Source organism: Sceloporus occidentalis, unplaced genomic scaffold, assembly GCF_023333645.1.
Source record: "Sceloporus occidentalis isolate IW3139 unplaced genomic scaffold, rSceOcc1.0.p SCAF_3, whole genome shotgun sequence".
Classification (NCBI taxonomy): Eukaryota; Metazoa; Chordata; class Lepidosauria; order Squamata; family Phrynosomatidae; genus Sceloporus; species Sceloporus occidentalis.
In genome coordinates this window covers 176,330,131-176,344,416 of record NW_028316983.1, presented here as the reverse complement: position 1 = coordinate 176,344,416, position 14,286 = coordinate 176,330,131, and the positions used below count along the sequence as shown (strand labels likewise).

At 37.8% G+C, this 14,286-nt stretch overlaps 1 protein-coding gene across 4 annotated transcripts in view; it reads right to left on the bottom strand.

Annotated features, from left to right (window-relative positions):
- Nucleotides 1–14,286, bottom strand: part of NETO1 (neuropilin and tolloid like 1) — a 136,875-nt gene that overhangs the window by 40,293 nt on the left and 82,296 nt on the right. For 3 of the 4 annotated variants that reach the window (XR_016280591.1, XM_089516948.1, XM_089516949.1), the window contains exons 5-6: nucleotides 8,097–8,138; nucleotides 7,860–7,987 (exon numbers count right to left, since the gene is read on the bottom strand). The exons of the other annotated variant lie outside the window; for it this stretch is intronic. Coding sequence is in view for 2 of the 3 variants with exons in the window: in XM_089516948.1 (XP_089373074.1) it covers nucleotides 7,860–7,987; nucleotides 8,097–8,138 (170 nt within the window). In the remaining variant the exon portion in view is untranslated. The remainder of the gene's footprint in view (nucleotides 1–7,859; nucleotides 7,988–8,096; nucleotides 8,139–14,286) is intronic. 4 annotated transcript variants of the gene reach the window in all.

Here is a 14,286-nt window from a genome sequence, read left to right as displayed (position 1 = left end):
GTTCACAGCAGCTGGAGTGGATAATGACTTTATCACAGCTAAAGCTTTTCAGCAGACATGTTCAGTTGTTCCACAACATACCTTTGAGGTAAGCAGAAAGATATGGATTGATTTGATTTAGCACTAGGAGCCAACATGAAACCACCAATCCACAGCAGGTCCTCCCAGACCATTCCCCAGATTTGCAGGAAGTCCACCCCAGTGGGCTAATAAGTTGTTGTTCATTGCAGATTCTAGCATACTAAATAAAGCTGTGGATTCTTAATCCTGTATGTTGTCTTCTGTCTTTCATGTGTGTAGCAGAAGCTAAAGTCTACTAGGAATAGGTTTGCTTACCTGTTATTATACCAATATAATACCAATATTATAAATGTGCATTTATTCAATCAAGGAAGCCAATGCCCTGAGTTTACAAGACCTGAACAGGGCAACTGATGAGCATGGCTCTTGAAGAGTTTTTGTTTAGAGGTTTGCCATAAATTGAAGTTGATCTAACAGCAAATAACAGCAACACCAATATCAAATGTGTTACACTTTGTTTCAGTAGATCCAGTGGAATTTCCCACAGGGTTAATTAATATGATGGGAAATACTTTAGAAATGAGTCATAATTAAACTACATATTGACATCAGCATGTAGCAAGCACAATTCCCCTTTCTTGCTCTAAAGTGGCCGCAAATATGTAGTGGGATTATATGTAGATGGATGAGGAGGGGATTATTTTAAAATCCCCAGTGGTGGCAATAGTTTTCTCTACATCCTTGTGTAGGAAGATCATTTTTAGAGGGGAAAAAACAAGATGAGGGAGCTGTTTTATACTTCTGCCATTCATGTGCCATGACCCCAGTCCAATCAAGCCCATATGTGCTTTAGGGTTTTGTTTTATTTATTTTAAAAAATGAACTCTTAAGACTTCCTGCTATGTAGAACATAATCTAGCCCTTAGAAAAAGTATGACCAAGTCAAAGAATGGAAAATAACTAGGCTCCTGGATCTTTAACAGATGCCTATAAGACACCTGATTAAAATAATGCCTCATTATTAAATTCACAGGAACCTTGTCCTTTTTCATTTGTTTCCCCTATTTGTAAAAACAAATATTTCAGCATAATCTTAACCGTATTCAGATGTTACTCCAAAAGCATTGGGCCACATGCACTAGATTACTCCCAATGTGTTGCAAATTTCAACACTACCCATTCTATCCCTTCCCCCAGACCTCACACATCAGGTATAAAGCCTGAAAGGGGATAATTTCTAGGACCTTTCAGCTGAATGTGCTTCAAAGTCTCCAGGTGCTGACTCAGGATTCCCGATTTTAAGAAGGCTTTTAAATGTATTCAACTGGATATACTTAGAATTTCTCTTTGCATTTATTGTACAAAGGCTGGAAATAACGGCTTGGAAAAACATGATATGGGCCAGAGCTTGCACAGTTTGCATCTTCTTACCCTGCTTTTTCTGTGTGGTTTGAAATAACACCTGAATAAGGAATCTATGTAACTGGCACGGGTTACAGGTGTTGTCACAAAGGGCTACTGGCAAATTTCTGGAGTAAGGAAGGCATGTTTCACATGCCTTACAGAAGTGCAGCTAAAGGGGGTGCAAAGTGAAGGCATTGCCCTTCAAAAATAAGAATTCTGCCCCCCCTCCAAAGGAAATTATCCTTCCATGCTCAAATTTCTAGCATTGCATTAACTTAAACCTTTAGTTAAACAATTCAAACAGAGTTTAGACATTCAAGAAAAAAGGCAGGCAAAGTGACAAAGTTAATATGAACACAGGAAATACAGTGGGCCCTTGGTATCTGCTGAAGTTTGGTTCCAAGATCCCCAATCAACACCAAAATCCATGGATGCTCAATTCCCATTAAATACAATGATGTAGTGAAATGATACCTTTATATAAAATTGCAAAATCAAGGTTTGCTTTTTAGAATTTATATATTTTAAGAATATTTTCAATATTGAATGGTTGAATCTATGGATAAAGAATTTGTGGGTATGGAGGGCTGAATGTAGAAGAGTTCTAGCTGTGAACAATTTTAGTGTTTCATTCCCTGTAGTGTTCATTCTTTCCCTGTTAATAATCACCTATAAGGCCTTCTCACAAAAGGCAACACTTTCTGGAAACTCTTCACAAGTCAAACCTAGTTGAAACTTGTGCAACAAAAATTAAAGCAGGATTGCACACGATTCCCTCCTATAGTAAGGTGAAATCCTTACATTTTCTTCAGTTTTGCTTTGTTAGGCTTTACTTCTGATTTTCCATCATTAGACTTCATATGGTTTCAGTATATAGGGATGAGGAAGGTATATTGTTGGACTGCTACTCCGATCAGTCCTAGACAACTTGGCTAATAGTAAACAAAGACAGACATCGCAGTCCATTGCAGGGACATTGCCTGTCCCTCGCTTACTCTTTCTATCCTTTTGTCCTTCTATTTATATCCCACATTTATCCCTGTGAGGGATCTAGGGTGGCTTTCTCTTTTTACCCTTTCTGCTATGGATCTTTAAATATTTTAACTATGAATGAATGAATCTATATACCCCTCCATATTTCAATAATTCACAAACACAAAATTAAACAAAAAAACAATGGGCCAGACCGACAGCAGAATGACGCACATTTCTTCAAAGGCCTAGCTTTGGAAAGGAAGGCCAGGATTCTATCTTAATAAATATCCATGGAATAAAGAAACGTGTGGGCATAAACAAGGTGAGAAAGCATGGGGGGGATAGTTTCTCTGTCTCAAAAGCAGTTTAGCACAAGTATGAGAGAGGAAAACATAGAAATAAAATATGTTCAGACAATAGAAATGAAAGACAAACATATAAACCTGCATTAGAGACACCAAATGGGAGACATTTGTCTCAACACTGAAAAAAAAGAAAAGAAAAAAATACAGAAAAGGTATTTAACACCACTTTAATGTAATCTTCCAGGCACAGAAACACAGGGGTATAAATACATTATTTACTGTGTAAAACACAGTTATGTTTCCAGGTACAGAACAAACAGATAGACTTTTTATACTTTGAAAGAAATATATTCTTGCATGAGCACAGATAGGAAACTTCTTAAAACTATGCAGCCAGTACTTGGAATTCTGGAATTCTGACCTCTTATAGTGCTATAAAAAGGTTCTGTTGTGGATTTTGGCTCCATTTTCACCATTTACACATGAACAAGCAAAAGCTGACTCCCAATAGCCATACTTACTTAATGGCCTCTTTAATAAAATTAAAATAATCTAGATGTGAGAAAATTCAATCATAAAAAGAAATAAAGTAAGACAAGTTCCTAAAATTGTATTAATGCTAACCTTTCTATAATACCAACAAACCATTCTACAGTAGATAGATAGAATACCACCACAGCAAATCCACATATAATTTGCACAAAAATAATCTTGCTAGTATATAACTAGTAACCATTAACACAAAATCTGGGGGCTAGATTGCTGTAGGCTGTGTATAAATTATGTCATCAGTCTTGCTAGAACTGGATTGACTTCCAGTGTTGTTCCAAAAGGCCACCTTCTCCTATGTAAGTCTGCTTCATGTTCCACTACCTTCAAGTCTGGATAAGTGAGTACATATAGCACTGCTTTCTCCAGAATAGCACCCAAAACGTGGATCTCCATTCCAAGGGAAATCAGGAGGCAGCTAAAACATGCCTTTTAGAAGTGCCGCTAAAGGAGGTTTAATGTGAAGATATTGCTCTTCAAAAATAAGAATGCTGCCCCCCCACCCCCAAAAGGAAATTATTCTTCCATGCCCATTTTTCTAGCATTACATTAACTTAAACCTTCAGTTTTAGTCCTTAAAAATCAGGGGTGACTGCTCTGGATGTTTTACAGTTTAAAAACTATTCCAAAGAAGTTACTTTAGTCTGTGTCCCCATGTTTCATTTGTTTATTTAATGTTTTGAGGATCTTTTTTTCTGTTGTGTGTTATTGCTGACAGGACATAGATAAGTTCTACAAATAAATAACAGGTTGAACAGAAATAATGTTGTGAATCTGAGACTCTGCCTTAATAGATTCTGAGATATGTGAATGGTATTGCTGCAAAAGTACTTTCCTAAAGTTAGATTTGATGCTGTGTTGATAATGAACAGATGTTCCACCATGTAGACTGACAGACTCATTTAACTCTAGGAAAGGAGTGTAACTCAAGGAAGCAAAATGGGGATATTTCCCTTTCAATAAAGATTCTGTCCCCCAAATGAATTTTCCTTCAGTCTCCAAATTTCTAGCATAGTGAAATATTGAAGACTATTCACACTTAGAACTCTTGTGTTTGCATTCCCTTGGTAACTTTGCCAGTCTCATTTCTTTGGATGCCCAAACTGCATTCTAACTCAACTGAAGTTTAGAATTACTGCTAGAAATTTGAGAACAGAAAGAAATGTTAATTTGGTGGTTAATTTGCATGTACGTATAAATGCACCAACTCCAGGAAGGCTCTAAAAGGGTGCACCTCATTGCCATACCCAAGCAATGAGGGTACATACACAAAACAAAAAGTCAAAGCACATGGGGTGAAGGGGGCCATGACTGCACCTTGCCAGCATCTGCATGGGCACATCTCTGCTCCGATGCCCTGTACCAGTGAAGTGCTGCACATGTGAATGTGTGCAGATTCACAGGGAAAGCCATCCAATGGGATGACAGTTGATGGCGGTTTGCTCCTGTGAAGGTGTGAGGGATGGTGCAGGTGAACAGTAAAAAAAAAATGTACCCAGCAGCACAGCTTCAAGCTGTGCTGTGTGGCCATGACATGCACATTCCAGCCGCAGGCAGTGCGGTTGGTAGGGTTTCAATGTGGCTTCAGAAAAGGCAGCTTCAAGCCGTTTTTCCCTTCCCATCTATTTTGCCCTTTTGAAGAATTCAACAAAAATTTCTTAAGTGCGATCTCCAACGGTTTATACTTTGATTGGATATCTATTCCAGTTCCAAAGATGAACTGATGGAACCACAGTAATGTTCAAACAGTACTGCTGGCAATTCCTTTTCTATACGTGTACACTTTCTTCCATTTTGATCAGCGCTCTACTAGCAAAAGGTATTGACTTCTCATTTTGCATCTATGCTGTATCGAGATCAATACTGAAGCCTCACACTGTAGTACGAGTTGCTCAGGTGGGGTATAGTACTTTAATGTTGGATAATATCTAATGGATTCTTTAATTTTTTGAAATATGCTTTCTTGGGTTTCTTGAGTTTGTTCTCATTTCCATCATTGTGTGACATGTAGCTCACAATCATCAAACAAGTGTGCACAGAATTTGGAAAATAGTTAACCATCCTAATAAGCACTGGACTCGTCTTGCATACTGTGACCAGGGCATTCTACAGTGAGTCTCACTTTCTCTGGGTCTGGTCTTTTGTCCCTTTAACATTAATAATATCTAATGTAAGATACTTCAGTAAGATCTCATTGGCCTTGTTAGCTGCCGCATCACATTGTTGACTCATATTCATCATGTGGTTTACTTAAACTCCCAGGTCCCTTTCACACGTAGTCTCCTTAAGCCAGGTGTCACCCATCATATATCTGTTCATTTCATTTTTCCGCCCTAAGTGTAGTACCTTACATTTCTCTGTGTTGGATTTCCTTTTGTTAGCTTTGGCTCAGCTTTCTAGTCCATTCAGGTCATTTTGAATTTTAATCCTGTCCTCTGGAGTATTAGCTATTCCTCCTAATTTGGTGTCTTCTGCAAATTTGATGAGTATGCCCCCAATTCTGTCATCCAAGTCACTGATAAAAATGTTGAATAACATTGGGCCCAGGACAGAGCCCTGTGGGACCCCACTGGTCACTCTCCAGAATGAAAAGGAGCGGTTGTTGAGCACCCTTTGGGTTCGGCCGGTCAACCAATTACAAATCCATGTAACAGTTACCTTGTCTAGCTCACATTTTCCAAGCTTGTTTGCAAGAATCTCATGGGAGACCTTGTCAAAGGCCTTACTGAAATCAAGATATACTATATCCACAGCATTTCCTTCATCTACCCAGCTGGTAATTTTATCAAAGAAAGAGATCAGATTTGTCTGGCATGATTTGTTTCTCTGAAACCCATGTTGACTTTTTGTGATTATGGAATTGCCTTCTAAATGTTCACAGACTCTCTGTTTAATGATCTGCTCTGGAATCATTCCTGGTACTGATGTCAGACTAACTGGACGATAATTGTTGGGATCCTCTTTTTCTTCCTTTTTTGAAGATGGGAACATTTGATCTCCTCCAGTTTGCTGGGACTTCTCCTGTTCTCCAGGAGTTCTCAAAGATTATTGCCAATGGCTCCAATATTACATTTGCCAGCTCTTTTAATACCCTTGGATGTAGTTCATCTGGTCCTGGAGACTTAAATTCATTTAGATTAACAAGATATTCAAGGAGCCCTGGTGGCGTAGTGGTTAAATGCCTGTACTGCAGCCATTCACTCAAAACCACAAGGTTGCGAGTTCAAGACCAGCAAAGGGGCCCAAGCTCGACTCAGGCTTGCATCCTTCCGAGGTCGCTAAAATGAGTACCCAGACTGTTGGGGGCAAATTAGCTTACTTGCTAATTAGCTTACTTGCTGTTCACCGCTATGATCTTTGGAATAGCAGTATATAAATAAAACAAATTATTATTATTATTATTATTATTATTATTATTATTATTATATTCCTATACTATCTCTTTACTTATTCTGTGCTGAAATTCCCCTATTCTGTCCTCTGCTCCATTACCCTCAGGTTGGGCACCCCTTTCCTTTTCTGAGAACACTGAAGCAAATAAGGTGTTGAATAATTCTGCCTTTTCTCTGTCCCCTGTTAGCATTTTGCCATCTTCTCCATATAGTGGCCCTATTTGCCACACACAATCCTATCTCTGATAGGGGAAGATTTTATATCTGCAAAGTTACATGGGATCTGGTGGCTCAGTGGTTAAGATGCTGATTCTGACTATCATGAAGTCAGCAGTTTGAGACCCAAGTGCTGTGTGACCAGATGAGCTCCAGTCACTAGTCCCAGCTTCTGCCAAATTAGCAGTTCAAAAGTATGTGAAAGTTCAAGTAGATAAATAGGTACCACTTTGGTGGGAAGGTAACAGCATTCTGTGCAGTCAGGCTGGCCACATGACATGGAGTCTTATTTGACAATGCTGGCTCCCTCAGCTAATGATGAGCACCATCCCCAGACCCAATTAGACAACCTTGTCAAAGGGGGAACCTTTACCTTTTTACCTTTTACATGTAAATATTAGGATTGTAGTGGTGGTGATTATTTGGATTGTTGTCATGGTCATAATGGTTTACCTTCAATCATCTCCAACTTATAGTGACCCTATCATATGCTTTTCATGACCAGATTTATTCAGAGAAAATTTGTAGTAGCCTTTCTCTTAGGCTGAGAGTGCTACTTGGCTAAGGTCACCCAGTAGATTCAAATGCAATAATAATACAATCATTGTCCCTGTTGTTATTGTTATTGCTTGGGGAAAATGTGGCATTCTCACAATAGAAATGTATCTTGACAAACTTATATTTGAATTCCTTGCAAGAATCTACAACTATTTTGCATCTGTTGTACTATACTCTAGAAATGCCCCAGTCTAAAAATTCCCTGTAGCTCAAAATGACCTACCTATTATGCAGCCCCAAACATTATTTATAGCAAGTGAAGGTTACTTAGTGCAGTGATAAATTGCTTTCACCTCAGAGAAAGGAAAATAATAGTTTACAGGTTCAGCATTGCAAACCTTATTAAGTAAAGCATCCTTGTACAAAGTAATAAATGCAGTATTAGTAAAGTCACTTTCTTAAATTAAGTCCCCAAATCAGAGAATGGAACAGGACTGACCTTGGATCGTGGCGGTGCTCGGATATACCATTTACAATCTACTGCCTCAGTATCAGAAGCTTTCCCTTCTTTTCCAATTTGCACAGATTCCACAATTCCTTCAGATCCTCCCATCTCAAACTCACAAACTGAGAAACAGCAACACAACAAAATCAAAAGATCACACCCAAGCAATAAGATAAAATATGAAAAAAAGAGATATACTGCTCAGTGTTGTGGAACATTGAACATACCAACCTGGCAATGGTTTCAAAACACCAAGATCTTTGAAGTCTGGATCTTAAAGTAAAATGGAAAAAGAGAAGAATTAGCCTTTACCCTCCAAAATAAAATCTAATTGCAAAACCAGATTAATGCTGGGGATTGGAATTTATGTGCATTCATGAAATGTGACTACTTTTAGTGATCAAATTCACAGACTGATGATAATGTAACACAGAGAGCTGTTTGAATAAGATGTATGCAGGGTTTTATTTAAATTTCTAACAACCCCTTCCCCCCCGACAAATACCTTAGTTTGATCATAATATCCTCGTTCCCAAAATAAGACTTACCAAAACAAAGCTTTGCTATAAAGCCTGATGTCTCAATGAAAAGATTAGCAAAGGAAATTCCCATTAACAATCCACTTATGCCTTTGAAACTAGTTCAGATTTCTACCTATTTTGTATATCATCAATGAATATATAGTATACATATAAAGGCTAATTTACTTGTAAGAGTTGTATGAACACTGCTGTGTGACACAGATAAGAAGTGGAAACTCCAGTCCTATAGGCAGTATAACACATCTGTTTCCATGGCAAGAAGGGTAAAAAGAACATAAACACTATTTCAGTATGCAAGTGAATAAAGTATGTATACATATATTTATTTAGCATAGAGATAGATGCTAAAAGCCTGCCTGATTTTTTTTAAAGTATGTGTCTGATGGCAGAAACAGGCACAGAAATGTAACTATTGGCAACTATTGGTACTGCCCCCAAAAATAAGAATTCTCCCCCTGCATGGTTTCTTTTTTTTTTTTTTTCATTCCCAAATTTTTAGCATTGTAATAACTTAAAACTTCAATTGGGTATTTAGAAATACCCAAGCCACCCAAAGCAGAGGGCCAGGAAGAGTTAGCAATGGAATGCAAATACAGCAAATAAAAGAGTTCTAGGTGTAAACTACAATGTTTTACTCTTTGCAATGCTGGAAATTTGGAGACTAAAGGAAAAGTTATTGGAAGGGGGCAGGAAGCGTCCGCTACGTCAAGATGGCGGTGCCCGTGTAGAACGGGCGCCGCCATTTTGTACGTCCCCAGGACGTACTAGGGTTAAGGGTGTGCGTAAAGCATGCCCTTTCCTAAACCTAGTACGTCCTGGGGACGTACTTTACGCCCATGAGGAACTGGCCTTTGTTTCTCATAATTTCAAGGAAGTGTATGTGCATAGGAAGGCATTATCACCAGTAATAGAGTTCCTCCATACTGAATTCTTTTCCACCACCATTCAAGCTTGGAAATTTGCAAAAGCCTGAGTATTTTCCTAAAATACTAATGTTTTCTTGTTTCATATGTTACTTGGTATCCAGGTTTAAAATAACTTGTTTCAATATGCAGAAATCAAGTAAGATTTAAATACGTTTGGATATTCCTTCCTATGTTTAATCACTCCAATGATTTTATTCTTGCATTTCTAAATTGTCTAATGAATAGGCAGCTACCAAATTCCACGTTATGGTGTGATTTAACAAAGAAGAGAGAGAAAGAGACCTGAAAAAATGTAAATAAATACAAATTACAGGATCAATCTACTTTCCAGTTATAATTAATATTTCACCTTCCTAAACAGTCTTTCTTTTCCCTACGAAACACAAACATTGCTGACGTAGAAAACTTGACATAAATCTGTTGGTATTCAGCGTACTAAAATTGTTGATCAATATTTGTTAATTGATTCAAGGAGTTTATTAACATCAAATTGTTTTTTATGCATCTACATTACTTTGCAGTATCACAGCCATGAAAAGAATGATTTGAAATGTGGAGAAAGAGGCACAGAAAATGTCCACCTGCCACTGTGCTTGTATGTATGTATGTATGTATACTAGTCAGTAGAACACAGAACTAGAAACATATATAACCAATACCTTTAATTATTGGACATAAAAGCCTAGGCTTCTTGAAGCCAAGGACAAAATTTTACAAGAATGATTGACTCAAAACAAACTACATGTACTGTACTTTTTCTTTACTCTGTTTTACGTGTTTTTGAATTGGATTTGTTTGGGAGTTTTTTAGTATTTTAAATAGGATTGCTCATTTGTTTTTGAATTTTTTTATGATTAAGTTTTTGGCTATACTTAGTTTTAATGATATTGCCAGCCTCCTTAGGTCCTATGCTGGGAGAAAGAAGGGATATAAATTGAATAAATAATTAAATAAATCAAGAATGAGTGGATAGGTTTTATTTGTTAATAATAACACTAATCTCTTCAAGTACTAAATATCCAGGTATGATTGGATGGTGGTAGTATTTGTTAGTAAATGAAGATAATTTTGTTTAAAAAGATATGTTACTGATGAGATATATATATATATATATATATATATATATATTTAAAAATTGATGTATTTTTCATACACAAATACACACACACACATGTTAACTACTGTCCCTTTCCTTTAGGCCATATTAATTTGGTGGGAAGCACTTGAACACTTGCTCAACCTGAAAAGTGGCTCCAATCCCTGTGGAAGCTGCCCACCCCTGACTTCTGCCTGCTTAAATCCAGCACAGCTATGCTAGTGGGTGGGTATGTGCTCCCCTAATTTCACATGGAATTTATAGCATACATCACTCATCAAAACAGAAACTCAAATAAACTCAGAACAGTAAAAGTGTAATTCAATAAATTGATAGCCATAATATACAACCATCCAATGTCAATATCACTTTTAAAAAACAAAATAAAGCCCAACACTGTAAGAAGCAGTGTGCCAGAAAACCAAAATGAAGGCAAAGGTAAAAAAAACAGGGATTTCTCATCAGGGATATGAAAATTCTGGCATTTCAGTGTTCATGAATTGCAACTTCTATAACTTCTTACAATTATCAGTGCTATCTAGGACATGTTTGAATTGCAATCCAACAACATCTAAGGGCCAGGGACTGACCCAACTAGGATCTAATACCATATATAAATGGATACCACTTTCCCAAAAGGATCAATTTATTTTTGCTGTACTCTAGAGATTTGTCCACACAGGCCAAATAAAATATCATCCTCTGTCCTCCCTGTCCTCTGGTTCTGATTCAAACAGTCCAGACAACTCCCCCTTATTTTGCTCTAGATCTTCTTGGAAAACGTGGAAACTTTGCTGCAATGCCAGGCAGCTGTTTACAATGTGCCCTGCTGTGCCAGCCACCATTTCCATCCCCAGCTCAAGTAACTAGCTCTGAGGTCAGAATGAGATGTCTCACTATTGATTGATGCTGGATATCCCGATCTAACCACAGAGTAAAAGACCCGTACATGTGGTGCCTGAGCCAGTTGGCACAGTAGCAAATGCATGCAAACACCTGTCCAACATAATAACAGAGGTCCCAAGGCTGCTCCTGGACTATTCTGGTCTGCCTGGGTCTCAGATAATGATGAACTGTATGTATATATTTAGTATCTTATGAAGAACAAGTGACCATTATAGAGGTCTTACCAGCCACTTCATGTATATTCAACTGGAGAAATTTATAATTGATAAAATACTGATAAATGCTTCTATTGAGCAGAATTGTATTTTGAAGGGGAATGTAATTCAATAAAAAAAAAAATACTACCAAACCAAGGTCAGATGGTCCACCCACTACTAGTATACCTGCTCTGTGTGGGGTTAAGTCCCCCTCATAAAATGCCCATATTTTCTAGTGCCTCCCTAAAATGTATAAGAAAAATTGAGCTGAATATTTTCAGTATATTGATGACCTGGCAGCACAAATGACTTTTACCTGTGGTTTCATGTCAATGTCAACTACCACCACCAGGGATGACGTGGAACCTTGTGAAATCCACAGCTCACCAGCCAATGAGAAAAGATGAGCACAAACATTTCAATACTTGGCTGAATAATTGATGGTATTGAAGATCATGTAAGATGTCCAGGACAACCAATAGGGTTTCACTGCTCCAGTCCATTTTCTGGCTGAATCATCAACTAGGGCAAGCATAGTAATTTCAATCCTGAATTGTTGTTGTTGTGTGCCTTCAAGACATTTCCAATTTATGGTTGTCATAAAGCAAATCTATCACAGGATTTTCCTTGCAACATATGTTCAGAGAGGGTTTGCCTTTGCCTTCGTCTGAGGTTGAGAGTGTGACTTGCCCATGGTTGAGCAGGGATTCAAACCCTTGTCTCTAAAGTTCTAGTCCAGTGCTTAAACCACTATACCATACTGGCTCTGAGTCTTGAATATAGGTACCCCAAACAGCCTAAAAGTTGCCCAGTTCATGGGAGAATATAATTAATACTGGGAGCCAGATGTCAAGAACAGAGCCCTTCATCTTAAATAGCCATATTTACAGGATAGCAAGTGGTGAAGGGATTCTACTGGTACCTTGAACAAATGGATTCTCTAGATGAGGTATACTGAGGGAGAAACATAATAGATTTAGATACATGAAGAGGCGAAAGAAGAGACTTCACCCTAGGGCTAGATCGTGACGCAGGCATGATTGCACCATCTATTTACTAAGGGACTGGAGATTCTTTGCCCTTTTCTTTTTATTCTTTGCCTTATGCTTTATCTTTTGCTAAGCTAGAGTTCCTTAGAATTTGCCATTCTGGTCACCTGATCTCCCAAGGTTTTAAACAACTGTATTGTCTAGCAGGCAAATCAACATGAAGATTCCCCTTTTGAATCTTTTAAGCTTTGAAATTTCAGGATTTAAAAAAAAATTATTAAATTTAAAAATTAACTTATGTAGTTCTACACTCCTTTGGGAAGTTCATCATATTATATAGATAGTTGTAGCCTAGGCTCATTGTCCTAAAACACCCACTACATGTCCTAAGCATACTGCTTATATAAAGTTCATTTTCTAAGCCTATTATGCATATTTACACTTAAAGAGAAAAATTCTCATACTTATAAGGCACATGCTACTTACAGTACATTGCAGTACTGTGATATATCAACTTACACAATACATGAGCATCATAGTAAATCATATTTCATCTCATGGGATTTATTAGGCAAACAGTTACACACATTGTAGCATTTGGTAGAATTTCAACTTTTCTAATACACTGTAGCATATGTAAAACATCTAGCTTCTTATATAAAGCATTTCAGATACTTTTCAAGCTCAAATCAAAAGTATAAAACATTTACATACATTAATTCAGGATGCCTGCAGACACCTCTGTTAACCAACATGTCAGAAGAAGTGGTACAGCAATATGGAGTAGTTTATCTGGGCATAGTCCAAAAGGGTATTCCCCTTCCAGCTGGACTGAGATGATTTTTTATTACAGTTTTTACTACAGGTTGATATTTGCTTATCTGATTTGCACACAGAAAAATTACCATACCTCAAATGTATGAGATGTCAGAGGGAAGCACTAGCTCTCAAATATGAGTCAACTCACAGTATGGAACTGGTTTCCACTTGGGTGGGGTGGCTACACTCCTATACATTTGATTACATCATAGTCTCTACTCATTTATACACAGTAATTTCTTAATATTTCTACTTAGTTAGCTCTAAATCTATACAGTTTTTACGAAAACAGTACTCTGCAAAGAAATAATGATTCTAAGCCTTTAACTTAACCCACAAAATGTCAGGGATGATGGGAGTTGTAGCTCTTCACCTCTGGCTCGAACTCACCACCTTGCTGCGCACCGACGCTGACCAGTTTTGGCCAGTGGATAAAGCTTTGCTCTAAAGCAGCAGAGTTACAGAGAATAGGCTGAAGACCCTGACAAACTCTCCAAGCCTTCTCACTCTTGCTTCCACAGAAGTCTTCCCACTTCTTCAGGATTCAGCTGGCTCTTGTATCTTCAGTCAAGACACCAGACAACTCAGTAGTCTTATATAAAAGATCTACTTTATTCTACTATATACAGCTCCAAACTATCCAACACAACAATACTCCTCACTACTCCAATACTCCCAACTACTACCCACAAAACACACTGGGATTCATAGTCATTATTATAGTCCTTGGATCATACCACCCACTCTTGTCAGTTTCCACTCAGTGGGCGTGTACATCCACTCTCATTGGTTCTCTTGTTTCTATCCAGAATTAGTGATTTCATCATCTCAGCCTTGACCACTTAACAATTCTCAGGTGTTTTCAATTATCCACTTTACTTTTCTGTCCTTGGCATTTCAGGACTTGTTAATTGTATTACCTTCTACACCTGTGTGGTTGCTACTT